General features: G+C 33.7%; 2 protein-coding genes across 3 annotated transcripts; both read right to left on the bottom strand.

The window, feature by feature from the left end:
- Positions 1-755: 755 nt before the first annotated feature.
- Positions 756-4,921, bottom strand: LOC123708502 (15-hydroxyprostaglandin dehydrogenase [NAD(+)]-like). 2 transcript variants are annotated; one of them, XM_045659251.1, is made up of 5 exons: positions 4,801-4,921; positions 4,234-4,470; positions 3,107-3,280; positions 1,534-1,688; positions 757-1,005 (listed from the first exon to the last, which is right to left on the bottom strand). In XM_045659251.1, exons 1-5 carry the CDS (start codon positions 4,894-4,896, stop codon positions 858-860), a joined length of 810 nt encoding a protein of 269 aa, XP_045515207.1. In that variant the 5' UTR covers positions 4,897-4,921; the 3' UTR covers positions 757-857. The 2 variants fall into 2 exon arrangements, with proteins under 2 accessions (XP_045515208.1, XP_045515207.1); XM_045659252.1 differs by lacking the exon at positions 3,107-3,280 and having other exon boundaries at positions 756-1,005.
- Positions 4,922-10,632: 5,711 nt separating this feature from the next.
- On the bottom strand, positions 10,633-15,036 carry LOC123709019 (15-hydroxyprostaglandin dehydrogenase [NAD(+)]-like). The gene is made up of 5 exons (XM_045660096.1): positions 14,894-15,036; positions 14,386-14,622; positions 13,855-14,028; positions 11,661-11,815; positions 10,633-10,892 (listed from the first exon to the last, which is right to left on the bottom strand). Exons 1-5 carry the CDS (start codon positions 14,987-14,989, stop codon positions 10,745-10,747), a joined length of 810 nt encoding a protein of 269 aa, XP_045516052.1. The 5' UTR covers positions 14,990-15,036; the 3' UTR covers positions 10,633-10,744.
- Between the last annotated feature and the right edge of the window lie 1,255 nt (positions 15,037-16,291).

Raw genomic sequence — 16,291 nt, 5'->3', positions numbered from 1 at the left:
TCCCAAAAGTTGACTTGTTGACACTGACATTATTCCGTTAAATGTCAATACAAGTATGAAATATGACTGTATTGAGAAATTTAACTACCATCTTCCTCTGTCTATATCAGATGGATAGTCTGTAGCGTCTGAGTTTGGACAATATAATTTTTATTTGTTTATTTTTTTATATTAAGTATCTTAATGATTACTGTCGAACTGTAATGATCTAAGTGTGGTCAATATAACAAAAATAGTGGTTTTCTGCAGAGAAAAAATAATAGTGCTATATATAAGTAATACATTGGTATATGGTTGTAAAATCCTTATTTGTTTATTTTGTTAAATATTTAACTCGTGGAATTTTCGTGGTGATCTAAAATGTTTGTGGTTGTTGCTTAATTGCACTTTTTGAATAATATAATAATGGGAAACGCTTTGCAGAAGTTGAAATGCAAAAAATCTGTAGTCAAGCTTTGTGATAGGATTGCGAGTTAGACCAGGTTTCAATTATGACATACTTGTACATGTAAATTCTATTATATTACCTAAATCTTAAAGAAACTATCTCACATATCAATTCGCAGTTACTTGGTGAAATGTATAATAGTACGTATTTGCACATATTTTGTCATATTGCATTATGTTAATAAATTTGTTGAACGACAATCGCAAGCTTACCATTGTCAACTCTCAGGTCGTACGATCAAATCTCGGCCAATATTTCATATCTGCTGGTTACGATAGATGTAATAAAAATCTTGTATAGATATGTTAGTAGTTATTATTTATATAAATTCACAAATACAATAATATAAAAAGTGTTTAGGTTTCTGAACGTAAGCGCATAACAAATAAAACGCTATCTAAAATAACATCTATACAACAAGATCAGTGAGCAAGCCATATGCTTTTTTCACAACTGGTGTAATGTCTTCAACGGGTTTATTGTTATTCACCAGCCAAATGCTCCCGCTGTCACCGCGCTTGCAAGCGTCTATCAAACCCGTTGCTGCGGAATTGGCACTAAAAAGGAATAATTCATTTTAAAGTATTTTATATTACTTGTGCCCTCGACTTAGTCTAAATTTGTTTTATATTTTGTAATCTTCAGAGTTACGGTAGGGCCTACCCTAGTAAAAAGTATTGTGTATTTAAACTACCTTTATCCCATGAATAGGTTTGTGCGAGATGTCAAGGTTGCGACATCAGCGCTACGTATATTGAGAGAACTGAATCGAGCTTGCATACAAAATAGTCAAGATTATCGTTGTCGCTATTTAAAAAGTACAGAGTAAGATAAAGACTGATTTTGCAAGCACAACTTTAGCAACACCATAAAGATAAGAAAATAATAAAATCGCTTCGAACTTAACCTAACACCAACAATATGTTGTTCTGGAAATTACAACACCATTAACATGTTAATTTATCTGTAATGTACTTAGGTCCATACAGACAAAAAAAAATCTACTAGAAAACTTATTAGAAACACTAGTAGTTGAAAAATTTGTATGCTCATATATTTAAATAATAAAGTCTAAGCTTAGTCACCTTTGAAGAGGAAATGTTTTAATGAAATCACATAGTTCGTCCGTCAATTCTTCGTCAAAAGGTTTAATTTTCTCTTTACTCAGTAGACTTGTGTCTGTAGCACCGTAGCACATAGTCATGACTTTAACGCCAGTTTTCTCATAGTTTTCTTGTGCCTGTAACAAGAGAGAGACCTTAGATAATGTAGTGTGAGCGGCGTTGGGCTAGACTCTTGAGCGTGCGCCTCTCAACTCTAATAACTTTTTGAATAACGCCTGTGTAGAAATAGACTTTTGCTTCTATGTGTGCAATTAGCAATCGCTTGTGAAAATCATAAGGAAACCAGCATGTCTTAACCTAAAACTCGACGGCGTGAGTCAGGCGCAGAAAGCTTACTGGTTAACAAACAAAAAATCATCGCGGATTGGATATTTAAATTATTTCCAAGACTTAAAGTTATTGCCACTGGTTTGTTATTGTAAGATATCAAGAAATTCATTGTACGAGCCAAGGAATTTAGCTCACTCAGGCTTTTAGGTTTCATAGGTGTGTCGTTTTCCAAAAGTAACGTTACGCCCCGAGAGTATAGCTAGACGTCCGCACTCCGTTCGACTGTTACTTTGCACTAATTCGTTATATAGCAATTAACATTTCATTATTTCGCATATATTCTATGACCTCCTTGAACCCAATTGAAGCATAAATTCATATTAAGTAGGTATGTAGTATTAGTCTCGTAAGGGAACTTCAAGCACTTGGGCGAAAATTCTTGCACCATTATAATGCGCAAGTCCAGTGTCCATCTAATGATGCTGGTTCATGTGGAATTATTTGACAGTAAGGGAATTTAGCTTCGCTTTCCTTCGAATTCAGTGTGATATATTACCTACGACACCCATTCAGATAAGACCAAGAGGCAAACCAAGGAAAATTTATGGAAAATTTGCATTCTTAAGAATTCTTAAGAGTGATTGGAAAGTTTACTAACTGGAAGAAAGTAGCAAAAGATTGAGACCAGTGGACAATAACTGTGGAGGAGGCCAAAACCCAGAAAGGGTTGAAGTGACACTGAATAATTGTATGTATAAACGCTTTGTATAATAGACAAATGTAGCAGTTTTAGCCTAGTGGCTTCAGCGTGCGACTCTCATCCCTACGATCGTAAGAAAACCGGCTTAGGTACCTTAGACAGCGTGTATCACGCACAGGTGACTGTTCTTCTACTAGGCTAGTAGATAAAATTGACAAATGATCATAAAAAAGATACTGAAATCTGAAGCCTAGACCTAAAAAGGTTCTTTCGGTCATAGAAGAGAATGAAATGCATCAATGCCATTTGATAAACGTAAATAATGGAATGTGTGAATATTTTTATATATAACGAACACTACCGTATCACACTGCGCTGCTTTCAGAAAATACATATTAAATAAAAAACTAAACGGCTTGAATTCAAACATCTCAAATCGGATTATTACTACATTTTTATTTCACTCCACAATTAAGGATGAAACAACAAAAGCTTCAACAAATTTTGAAGAAAGAACCATATTTTCTAAAGTCCATTAAAATAGCAAAAACTTTAAGAACTTACTCCAATGCATATACTAAATTGCAGTACAGCGCTTTTAGTTGCAAAGTAGACGGGCAGGAATCGATTCTGCATTAATGCCGCAGCGGAAGATATGTTCATAATTATCCCGCCTCTACCTGAACGGTCCGTGCGCATGAGATCTCTAGCCTTTAAGGTACTCGTTATTAAGGCATTCTGAAAAATCACATGAATTTAGTATACATTTAAGTTGCTGAGGACTTTAGCACTCATATTCATCTAACGGTTACAATTAATTACAAATTTAAATAACTTCACCGTTGATAAAACAAGCTAAAAAGGATTTTTATAAAGAATACTTTTATGTTGTTAAAATATACAACATAAAAAATATCATTTAAGGTCTGCTGGGCATTCTTGATCCATGTTTTTAAAATTTATATTCCGTTTTGTGTATTTAGCACTCTCCAATTAACTGTAGTGAGCCATACACAATCTTAGATAAATTCCCTATGATTAGTATTATTATTATTATCTTAAGTAGCCAGGTTCACATTTCAAGGATCGTCATGCTCGCTTAAATGTCATTGCTTGTGGCGGCGTCCATGCGTCAGGTTGTCTCTCTTCCTAAAATATAGTGATGGGGCCGATGGCTGGCCATGCGTCATACTCGTGAACGGGTACTACTTGTGGTGACTGGTCGTACTTGAATTCGTGTATGCGGTGATGTTAGTTATTTCGACTATGTATTTTCGTGTTGTTGCCACGAGAATTTAAGTGCGTGCTCCTATTTCACCATGCCTCCTGCTGATATAGGATCTTTGACAATCTGAGACAAATCTTTGTTTTTATTATTATTATTTACTTAAGATGTCATGTGGAACATGGTGTAATGGTTGCAGCTCCTTACAAACATTGTGTAAAACAAAAGAACTTGGTGATTGAAAAGAGTGGCGGAGAGGTTATTGCCAGTTCTCTCTTCTGTTCTATATGATTTGAGAACTGGCAGTAAATGTAAATTAGAAAAATGTAACGTATATTTCTTTTTTTGACGTTCATAAGTGTACATTATGTTACCTATGTGAATAAATCATTTTTGACTTTGATAAGCGAGATAAAACTTTTGTAGTTGATACTTAGAGATTCCGAGTTTATCGAAATATACTTACAATATTGATATTCAGCGCAGTCCTATATATAGCAGAACTATCATTCAATATACCCGCATTATTTATGACAACATCTATAAACCCATGGTCATCAATGATTGTCTTATAGATATCAAATAGTTCTGCATCATTCCTGACATCACATTTGATAAATTTAACGCGTCCTTTGAATTTTGTTTCCAATTCTTTTTCCAATTGTTTTCCCGCATTCACGTTTACATCTGTTATGGTGACGTGCTAAAATGTACAAATGTATGCAAAAAAGTTGACTTACAAGTAAAAAGAAACAGGAGAAACTCAAAAGCTAGAATTTATTTACACTTTATAAGCTTGTATGCTTTCGTATCCTGTAATAGTATTTTTTTTGAAAAATGCGTGATCAGGCTTCTGTGCCTGTAAATTCCGCAATGTTTTACCGGTAATTGACATAGAATTAGGTTTTATTGTTAATAAACAATTGGCTGCGAATTTTTCAATTAAACTGGGAACTATTAAATTATTAATTTAAAAATATTCAAATAAATTAAGACGTAAAAAACTAAAACGCGTTAAAAACTAAACACACACCTTAGCGCCTTCTTCGAGAAATAATTTAACAGCTATAGCTCCTATACCAATTGCACCACCAGTGATAAAAACAATTTTATCGTTTAAATTGTACATTATTAAAACACGTCTTATTCTTATCGAGAATTTTAACTTCTGATATTTATTTTTATCACAAAAGATAAAGAAAAAGAAAGTCCGGTGTAAGAACCACTTTATTGCAAATCATTTTATGAAATTATATTGTACCTATTAATCTAAAGTCGTCTATATATCGTGGTATAGTTATACCACCTAAGCAACTGCTTAGGGCGGCATATTTAATTACATATTAGCGATGATGAACCCGAAAAGCAAGCTGTACTCTTAGTGATTTTTTTTTATTGTATAATTTGTCACATTTTTGTGTACCAAAACATACCTATACCTATAGCCACTTCAGAATTTTTGTAACATTAAAATTTTCAATTTTACAGGCTAATGTAAGTTTCTTGAAAGCGTGTGTCCTCCATACCCCAGTGAAAAGCAGAGGGTTTTGAGTGTAGACCCAGCGCCACCTGCAACAGTAACCGCATTTTCACAGATTAAAATAATAGACTATAGTACGGATGCGGAGCACGAAGAATTTCGTACAATGACCTTTGGGCCTACTGCCAGTGGTTAAAAACATTTTTTTTATAAGTACGAATATTAAAAACGGTAGTTTAAAATTTGAGTTAGCTTTGTAAATAAGATCATCGACTTAATATAGGTAAGAACCCAAGGATAGCTTTTTACCCGACTGCGCCAGAAGGAGGGTTATGTGTTTCGAGTGTATGTATGTATAATTCTTTGGCACGCTCTGCAGCCTGAACGGCTTGATGGATTTTCGCTTGAGAGGTGTCGTTAGATTCGTATATACTGTGATAGTTACACTGGGTATATCATAATTTTGAAAACAAAATAGCGGATTTTTGGCGCCAAATTTAAATGTTTAGCTCGCTATTTAGACTAAACGGCTTGATGGATTTATAAAAAGGAAAAGTTATGTTTCAGACTAAGATTTGGTAAAAAAAACAGAAATACTCTTAAAAATAAACATTTAATTTTAGTCAGAGTAATCTGTTTCTGATGAACTATCAGATCTTTCGTCAGATACGTTGATTATGAAAGAGTCAACCGTTTTATCTATTTGACTATCCAGTCCTCCAAATTTTAATTCTTCTTTTATAACGTGGCTTATGCAGTTTTGCCATTTTTCAATAGTGATACTATTTAATCCTTCTTGAAGTAATTTTTTCTCGTCGACCATCTTAAATGTAGTATTGTTTCTTGCTACATACCCTTTGACATCTGCCCAAACCAACTCTATAGGATTTAACTCGCAGTGGTAAGGAGGTAATCCTAATACCTCCACACCAGCTGCCTTCGCCATTTCGTCAATCACGTAGGACTGATATTGAGTTTTAACATTTTTAATTTTTTCTAATCATTGAGCTTTTGTGTCATTGTCCTCAAAAGAAATGTCCTTTGAAGATAGCCACTGTTGAATGTCATATTTTTTCCAGCTTGTTACTGGGGTTTTCTCCTGACGTCTTGAGTGGTAGCTGGCATTATCCATAACTACTATAGAATTTGGCTCAAGTTTAGGTAGCGTTTCTTGAAACCACTTATCTACGATTGATAATCGCTTCTTCGGTGTCGCCGCCGGCTTGACCGTGTCGGTTTTAGTATATTCTTTTAATACTCTGTATACCGCCGATTTCGATATACCTAAAATATCGGAAGTTTTATCCTTCATTTCTTCTTTTGAAGCATATTTATCAGAAGGCCACGTTTCCTTTACGTACTTAAATACGTTAATCATCATAACTTTTTCATTCTTACTAAAATGAGACATTTTGCGTTTATTACGCGGAGACACAAACTCCTTGAAAGGACGGGACGTAGACTCGGTTGGTTCCATTTTACTTCTTACCGTTATAATTAATCATAACAGCAAATAAATTCAACGACCAAACACACAAACACCACTCACAACAAACTTAAACTCAAAAACGAAACTACACACGAGCGTATCCCAGCACGGAATGTTCTTTTATTTCAGCGTTAAAAAAAGAATTACTACTTATAACAAAACAAACCAAAGTGCATGTGCACCACCACAAGTCTTTATGGTTATGACTAAAAGGTTTACAATCCCTGAATACGGCGGTCACTGCATCTGTGTGAGCGCAACGGCAATATGTTTATGCGCTAGCGACAAAGACATAAGATGAGGGGTCATTGTACGAAATTCTTCGTGCTCCGCGTCCTTGCTTTAGTGGTTAAATGTATTTTAGGCTATTTTATTTTATTTGGTTAAACATCAATATCAAGTCAAATCTTAATGGACCTTGATTAATATTTAAATAATAACAGTGTTTACAATTTTTTATCTTTTTATATGCAATGTACGAAAGTACTTGGGTACTTTCGTACCAAAAGATCCTGAAGGTTGCCACATAAGTACTATAAATATATTTGATTTATTTGTTTCATTTTTAGGGTGAGATCCGTAAATCCAAAACATTTTTGACGTACGCGAGTCAGATTTTTGTAAGTCTCGTTTCTGAATGTTAAACAATATCTAGCCAAAAACAGATGCAGTACATATTTGAAACACAAACCTGTCTAGGTTCGTAAATCTGCTTCGAAAATCTATAGGAGTTGAAAATCACACGCACAGCCACCAACACTGCTCTAAAAGCATATTTAATTTCTTCACAAATTCAATACCACATCTTCAGACCTAACAATATTATTGTACTACTAGCGGACCCGACAGACTTCGTTCTGTCAAAAAGGTTTTTAATGTGGCAGTTTTATGTTTCTACCTATTTTATAGTCGGCGTAAAAAAAATCTGAACAGAATGGTTCAAATCTGATTGGAAAATAATCTAAAGGGACAGTGGGAACCTAAAGGTGATAAATATTTAAAAATTGTGTGCCTCAAGTGACATAACACAGATAGACAGGTTATTCACCGATATGATTGTATTTAAAAGTAACGCAAATCTATGTTACAGAGTTTCCACAAGTTGGACCAAATGGATTATCAGTGCTCCGTAGATATTTAAAGGTTGATAAATGGAGATTACTTCTAAAAACAATAAAATTATTGGCAACTTTCTACATTGAGCCGTTTTTCACCAGGTGCACCTAAGACGTAAATCCATCCAGTTTAATCATTTGTTACTTTCATAAGAGTATCAAATACTGTTGTTCATTCAATAGTGGAAGATTGGTTTGGATTAATTATTTCAAAGTGTTAAGTTCATACAGTTTTTCTCGGTGCAACTCTTGGTTAAAATCACGAGCAAGCTTGGTTTAAATAATAGTTGACATCATCAAGCACATGTCTTCAAATTAAATCAATGCTTAATATTTGTATAATAATATTATGGCATTTCAGAATATAACAATGTTTGTGCAAAATCTTCGCTTTGGCATATTTCAAAAAAATAGTATATGGTGGCTGAGCAGTTCTTAACTTAAATTTAAACCAATAATCGATCTAGTTCTTTTAATATAAGATAACTGATCGAGTGGGCGTCAATGTCAATTTTTAAATATTTTTATACGATATATTGTAAAAGCGGTTGAAATTTGAAGTTAAGGAAGCTGCAGGACAATTTTCATCCTAAATCAAACTTAACCGCCTCAATCCATTTTATGTTAGTTTTGTATTTTACTACATTCTTCGTCTTTAACCACAAGTAAAATAAACGTATTCAGTAATGAAATTTCAAAAGATATATTTTATGATTGTTATGTTAATCTTATTTTCTACTTGAGGCATTTGTTAACTGATAAGGACATGACCCTAATTTAGAACCGCTCTTGTATGTTATCAAATTACTATTCGTTCGTTCGCTTCGAAATATAACATGAAATATACATATTTTTTTTATGTAACGGGGCAAACAGCCCATCTGATGTTAAGTGATACCGCCGCCCTTAGTGATACCCCTCTCAAACGCTAGCGGTTTGTTTAGATATAGGAAAAGCTTTCGATCGAGTCTGAATGCCACCAATATTCAATGTTAAGCGGACGACAGCACTAAGGATTTTTTTAACACTGGCCGGGCAGGTATTTCTCGGGCAGTTGTCGATCAGTTTCGACGCAAATTTGTTTTTAAAGTCGAAATTCTGCTATGTGGAGTTTCGGACTGGGGTTGACAAAATCTAGTCCAATTTATCCCCAAGAAGGTAAGCTTGCACCCTTTGACGTTACTCTTTTCAAAGACACTTCTTTTTAAAGCTACAGCCAGCTTCGGAATACTTGGCGTTGACATATCGAACGAAGTTTAATTTCGCGGTCATTTGGAGGGAAAGGCTAAAGTAGCATACAAGAAGCTTGGTGTGCTGAGTAGACCAAGGCAAGACTGTACTACACTCCGGCAGCGGACTCATTAAAAGATTGGCGATTTGCGTAAGACAAGAGGGATCACATTTTGAGCATTTATTTATTTAATTTAGAAAAAATACCCACTACTACAGCAGTTTCATGTATGTTTTTAATTTGATTAAAATGGTAATTTACGCTGTTCCTTTCTTCTTAAATATTTTTATTTATTTATTTACACTTCGTTACACTACAACATAAAAAAATATTTAAACATAATTAAATCAAAAGGAGGGCAACTGGCGGCCTTATCGCTTTCGAGCGATCTCTTCCAGGCAACCACTGTGAGTAAAGAAAAATAATTAAATAAAAATGTATTAAATTACATAAGATAGGCAAGTAGTGCAAAAATGCATGTTGTACATATTTGTTAAGACAAAACTAAACAGGAACAAAATAAAAACAAACTAAACTAAAAAGATGATACATTAAAAATAGAAAGTAAAGAGGAACATAAATCACGATTATATAAGATAATTTAAGATAAGTCTCACGTCAGTTAGTAGTTAGTAAGAAAGTTTGGGATACAATGTGGACAGGTAATGAAGAAGAAATTTAAAGGAAGACAGAGAAGGAGCTAAGCGAATAGGGACGGGTAGTGAATTCTATAGCCTAACTGCAGAGACCTTAAAGGAATCGCCAAGAAAGGAGGAGTTATGAGATGGGATTTCAAGGGTATAGTTTTCGGAAGAGCGTAAGCTATAGTTATGGGCTCCCAAAAATTTGAAATCATTTTTGAGATAGGAAGGAGTTTTAGGGTTGAACAGGATGGAATATAGGAGATGGAGACATTGAGCATCACGTCGCTGACGAATCGGTAACCAGCCTAGCCGCTTACGGAATGCAGATAATAGGTCGTTCTATACTATGTTAGCTAAGAAGAGTTATTAGATTTTGGCCATTCTTTCGATTGGCATTATAAAAGTAGGGTTTTTTTACACGCTCTGTATAATGGAAGGGGGTTATAAAATCCTTATTTGTTTACCTTGACTTTTTACTCGTGGAATTTTGTTGCATCTAAAATTTTTGCTAATTAACTGGTTGTTGCTGATTTACTGGTTAACTTTACTTTTTGTATAATATAATTATAGGTAATCGCTATGAAAAAAAGTGTCGACAAACTTTGCTATAGGCGCACGTGCGCGATAGATTGGGTTTCAATTATATCATACTTGTACATGTAAATACTATTCTATTACCTAAATCATAAACAAAATATGTCATTTATCTATTCGCATTTACATGGTTAAATGTATGTTCCGTATTTGGACATATTTTGTCATCTGTCATAATTTTGTTCATTGCGTTCATGAATTTGTCGATAGACTATCGCAAGCTTACGATTGTCAACTCTGAGGTCATACTACTCGTCCATTAGATTATTATCATATATCTGCTAGTTACGGTTGATGTAATAAAAATCTTGCTTAGGTAGGTCAGTATTTATTATTTATATAAGTTCACAAATACAAAAAATATTGAAAGTGTTAAGGGTGCTCACAATATAAGCGAAGAAAAAAACACAATCTAAAATAACATCTATACAATAAGATCTGTGAGCAAGGCATATGCTTTTTTCACAACTGGTGTAATGTCTTCAACGGGTTTATTGTTATTCACCAGCCAAATGCTCCCGCTGTCACCGCGCTTGCAAGCGTCTATCAAACCCGTTGCTGCAGAATTGGCACTAAAAATGAATAATAACCGATGTAGTATTGTCTTTTGTTAAAATAGCTTTTACACATTAAGAAAAACACTTTTTGAATGGATTAAAGCTATGTATTATTTTTAAAACTTATAGTTATTTACATAATTCTAAATTTTAATTTTTTTCCGACGTTTCGCGTACTTTTCAGTGTGCGTGGTCACGGTGACTGAAGACGAAAGGTGTTAAATGTCAAAAGTATCACAGCTGCAGAGAAAGTTGTTGTGATCTTGTGCGGTTAACTGATATTCTTTGTTAATAAATACATTTCGTATTTTTTTTAAAAGCTGTTGCCTACCTAAATAAAAATAAAAACCAAAATATGGGCTTTGCAAATGATCTATGCCAACTTAAAAGCTTAGCTTGACAGTTCGTGTCGACAAATTTCGCTAAGCTAAGCTACGCCCCCTGATTTGGCTTAAGCAAGACTTAAATATTGATTCGCACTTAACAACAAATTTCCTGTCTCCAACAAATTCCGATAAGTTTTTCTGTACATTAGCACAATATTAACATGTATATGTAATGTACATTTAGGTTCATACAGTGTTTTCTACTAGCAAACCTACAACCTATTTATTAACACTTCGTTACAACTATATATAAAAAAATTACATAAATAGGAGAGCAACTGGCTGACTCATCGCTTTCGAGCGATCTCTTCCAGGTCTTACAAATTTATTAGAAACACTAGTAGTAGAAATAATAAAATGCAGATAGATTTAAATAATAAAGTCTAGGCTTAGTCACCTTTGAAGAGGAAATTGTTTAATGCAGTCATAGAGTTCGTCCGTAAATTCTTCGTCAAAAGGTTTCATTTTCTCTTTACTAAGTAGACTTGTATCTGTAGCACCGTAGCACATGGTCATGACTTTAACACCAGTTTTCTCATAGTTTTCTTGCGCCTGTAACGAGAGAGAGATCTTAGATAATTGTTGTGTGTACGTATATTAAGAAGGTAAGAAGGTTAGGTAGTATTAATCACGTAAAAGAACTTCATGCACTTAGCGAAAATTCTTGCACTTTTTTTAATGAGACACCTTAAAAAAGTGTCCATCTAAAGATCCGGGTTTATTATGCGGAATTATAGACATGTCTCAGTGGACGCCACGTAGATAAGACTAAGGCAAATTCAGGGTTATAAATGATGATCATTACGGTTTTCAAAGAGGTTAAAATAATATTCGAGCATCTTTCTCTTAAATTAAGGGACTTTTGGAACATATCGGTAGGCGAAAGGAGTTTCTGTAATTTTTTTTACATGAGCATTTGATTATAGCATTCTTCTTCAAAAGTGTAGACTTTACGGAATCCGAGGATTATCTTTGGATTGGCTGGAAAGTTATCTGACTGGTCGTAAACAATATGTCGAAATCACACATACTGCACCTCCTAAACACATTGAAAGGAGGCACAAGTCTGTGGCTATGTATTCCATAAAGGCGTTACTCAAGGGTGCATTATCAGAAACCACAGTAAGTTTCTTACTAAAACCTTTACGATTTTATTAATTAAAAGAACTCGTGCGTCATAAAATAATAATTTAATTAATATTTACAACCCGGTCGTAGGGAGGTATTCTTTAAAATTTTAATTCTTTTTTTTTTCTTTTTTTTAAATTAATTAATAACCCTCTACTGCCCCTGCCATATTGTCCAGGGACTTTTTATACCACATTTTTTCCAAAAATAAAAACAATATACATTTAATTAATTCTACTAGTTCGCGAATGGCAGACGTCGCGAAATACGCCCCGGCTGCATCGGTAATATTTTTATTTACAATATTCATGGGCGAGCCGGGGCGCAATACCTCGCGGGACCCGCTCTTCCGGTTTTGTTTGCCTCCTTTAAATTTTAATCCTACCGAACTAGCGTTGCCCCTTTTCACCGATGTCTAGTATAAATGAATTTTCAAGGGTGTTAATAGATCATATTTTTCTCAATTTTCATGAAAAAAATAAAGTTTTTAGTTTTATGCATATTATTGCATTCTCTTGCATGAAATTGTTTAATATTAATTGTCCGTTTAGTGACCTCCAGTTCAGTTATCAAATACGATAAAGATACTTTAATTACATATTTGACACACACTATCGTTTAGTGTACATTTTTGATAATGATAAGTTAAATGAGTTTCTCCCTCTAGTTAATTAAATTTACTTTTAAAACTATGATTTTCATCGACTTCAGATAAGATTATCAATTCTTCGTTTCAATACTTCCCATAATTACAAATTATTCGAAGACTCTAGATTTTTTATAAAGAGCATAATGGAAACATGACCATCAGGGAATTCTTTGACTTTTAGCGACCTTTTATGCGATTTAGATATTTTTAGAGTATTTGGATATGGTCGAAAAGTGATATAAATTTGATGACGACAACCATAGACCTAAATGCAATTTTATAAATGAATCAAAATTTGAGTTCTTAGAAATATCTCTTATATTCGTGCTAAAGCCGATCGGTATGATTTTACTGTTTCTATGTTATGATAACCATATTGACGTTTGACATGCCCCTTTAAGATTGTTAATCTGCGCGGAGATAATCGCTAGGTTTCTTCTACCGTTCATAACTTCTACGAGTCGTTTATAAAATACATTAAATAAAAAAAATTGTGGCTCTACAACCTATTTGGGTCTGAGCCTCAGATTTATCTATCTATTTCATGATCATTTGTCAATTTAATAGGCAAGTAGATAGATGATACCTCCTGCCTCCACCATTTGTGCACAGCCGGAAATCGATTCTACAACCTTAGGGGTGAGAGTCGCACGTTGAAGCCCCTAGGCCAACCTCTGACGTCGAAATATTACCACATTTTTATTTCCCTCCGCAAAATAAGAATGAAACAACAAAAGCTTCAACAAATTCTGACAAAAAACATAAGTCCATTGAAATAGTAAGTGCAACACAAGCAAAAACTTTAAGAACTTACTCCAATGCAAATGCTAAACTGCAATACTGCGCTTTTAGCTGCAAAGTAGACGGGCAGGTATGGATTCTGCATTAATGCCGCAATGGAAGATATGTTCATAATTATCCCGCCTCTGCCTGAACGGTCCGTGCGCATGAGATCTCTAGCCTTTAACGTACTCGTTATTAAGGCATTCTGAAAATTCACATGAATTTGGTACACATTTAAGTTGTTGAGGACTCATCTTCATCTAACGGTTACAATTAATTACAAATTTAATTAACGTCACCGTTGATAAAATAAGCTTAAAAGGATTTTTATAAAGAAGACTTTTTTTGTTGTTAAAATATACAACATAAAAAATATCATTTAAGGTCTGTTGGGCATTCTTGATCCATGTTTTTTAAATTTATATCCCGTTTTGTGTATTTAGCACTCTCCAATTAACTGTAGTGAGCCATACACAAGCTTAGATAAATTCCCTATGATTAGCACAGATAAAACGTTTGTAGCTGATACTTAAAGATTCTGAGTTTATTATACAATACTCACAATATTGACATTCAGCGCTGTCCTATATACAGCAGGACTATCATTCATTATACCCGCATTATTTATCACGACATCTATAAACCCATGGTCATCAATGATTGTCTTATAGATATCAAATAGTTCTTCATCATTTCTGACATCACATTTGACAAATTTAACGCGTCCTTTGAATTCTGTTTCCAATTCTTTTTCCAATTGTTTTCCCGCGTTCACGTTTACATCTGTTATGGTGACGTGCTAAAATGTTTAAAGGTATACAAAAAGTATTTGAATAATACGTAAAAAGAAAAATAGGAGAAACTCTAAAACTACAATTCTGGACTGAATTTATTTACATTTTCATAGGATAGAATATTCTTTTAAACAATTACATGACCAGGTTTCTGTGCCTGTAAATTCCGCAACGTTCCGCAACGCAACAAATGTGTTAAAACTGGGAAGTGGGAACTATTTACAAATAGACAAATAAATCAAGACGTAAAAAACTGAAACGCGTTAAAATACATACCTTAGCTCCTTCTTCGAGAAATAATTTAACAGCTATAGCTCCTATACCAGTTGCACCACCAGTGACAAAAACAATTTTATCGTTTAAATTGTACATTATTAACACGTCTTATTGTTTCGGTAACTTTTAACATCTGATATTTGTTTTAATTACGATAAGAGTCCGGTGTAATTATCAATTTAATGCAAATCATTCTATGAACTAATATTATACATATTAAACTAAAAAACGTACAGTGCTTATTGTATGAACACTAATTGCCGGCGACTTTGTCCGCTTTAGGCATCATCTTAATTTATTTAGGAGATAGATTTTTACGATGCTGAACTTTCAAAATATCTCTAGACCAAATTTTATTTAAATCGTTGCAGTGGTTTTAGCGTACTTGTTACTCTATTATTTTTTTATTAGTTTAGTTCACATGAGTTTGTACTCTAAATGATTTTTTTATTCATTTATTATATATCTGAAATGCCCACATATTTATGAACCTTTAAATAAATAGCCTCTGTTGCAACATATTATTTGAAATTTTACATTTTAATATAATTCTAGACTTTAGTTGTTAGTCCCTTCCGTTGAAGACTGTAAAAAACAAAAAACCTTGGTCTTATCACCGTAAATGTTATTTGACTTTGACATAAACATATTTTTATCACCAATTCTTTATCAATCGTTTTATACTATTATTATTTAACTCTTGATGTTACTTTACTTTCTTAAGTGGGAGATTATGTAAAATAATTATAAGTTTATAATAATACCTAGCTTCAATCCGGTAAACAAGTGTTTTCTTTCAATGTGTAAAAGCTATGTTAACAAAACACAATACCCTAAGTGGGAGATGTTTTTTTATAAAACACGGGGCAAACGGACAGGAGGCTCTTTAGCGCCGATACTCTGTTCCTTCAAATAGCGGTCCCGGCGTGCAATGTTGGGTTTTTGTACCTTAAGCCGCGATTCCATTATGCAAATTACTTGCATACAAGTTACAAGTTGCATGCAAATTGTAAAGTGGAAACAACAACTTGTAAACACATTGCAACTTGCATGCCATTAGGTGCAAACTTGTATGCACAACACTCGAGCCAGCTCATTTTCAGAAATCTTCCTTATAAAAAGTTCTCTGTTCTCTCTGTATCCCACTACAGAGAAAACAATAATATTTATATTTTATTTTAATATTAGGTCCTTACTTATGAAATTGGCGTTTTGTATGGGAGGAACAAAAAGTCGAATATTTTTAAATACAATATATTTAATTAATCAATGTATGAACCATTGTTTTCTATGCACTTTTGCCATCTCATAGGTAGTTCATTGATCCCATTACTAAAAAAAAAGTCGGACGGGAATCAATAAAATCTGTGAAGGCGATTTGGACTGCCCCATCAGAGT

The sequence above is a fragment of the Pieris brassicae genome, chromosome 4 (genome assembly GCF_905147105.1).
Source record: "Pieris brassicae chromosome 4, ilPieBrab1.1, whole genome shotgun sequence".
NCBI classification, from domain to species: domain Eukaryota; kingdom Metazoa; phylum Arthropoda; class Insecta; order Lepidoptera; family Pieridae; genus Pieris; species Pieris brassicae.
This window is presented reverse-complemented; position numbering and strand designations above follow the sequence as displayed.

What these genes read in the sequence shown, in the direction of transcription:
- LOC123708502 (XM_045659251.1), bottom strand. Translation starts at nt 4,896, where the DNA reads ATGTACAATTTAAACGATAAAATTGTTTTTATCACTGGTGGTGCAATT. An exon ending in TTCTCGAAGAAGGCGCTAAG is followed by an intron (nt 4,471 to 4,800) that starts GTGTGTGTTTAG and finishes TGTACATTTTAG; the next exon opens with CACGTCACCATAACAGATGT. An exon ending in AATTTAGTATATGCATTGGA is followed by an intron (nt 1,689 to 3,106) that starts GTAAGTTCTTAA and finishes CTCTTGTTACAG; the next exon opens with GCACAAGAAAACTATGAGAA.
- LOC123709019 (XM_045660096.1), bottom strand. Translation starts at nt 14,989, where the DNA reads ATGTACAATTTAAACGATAAAATTGTTTTTGTCACTGGTGGTGCAACT. An exon ending in TTCTCGAAGAAGGAGCTAAG is followed by an intron (nt 14,623 to 14,893) that starts GTATGTATTTTA and finishes TAAACATTTTAG; the next exon opens with CACGTCACCATAACAGATGT. An exon ending in CAGCGCTGAATGTCAATATT is followed by an intron (nt 14,029 to 14,385) that starts GTGAGTATTGTA and finishes GTGAATTTTCAG; the next exon opens with AATGCCTTAATAACGAGTAC.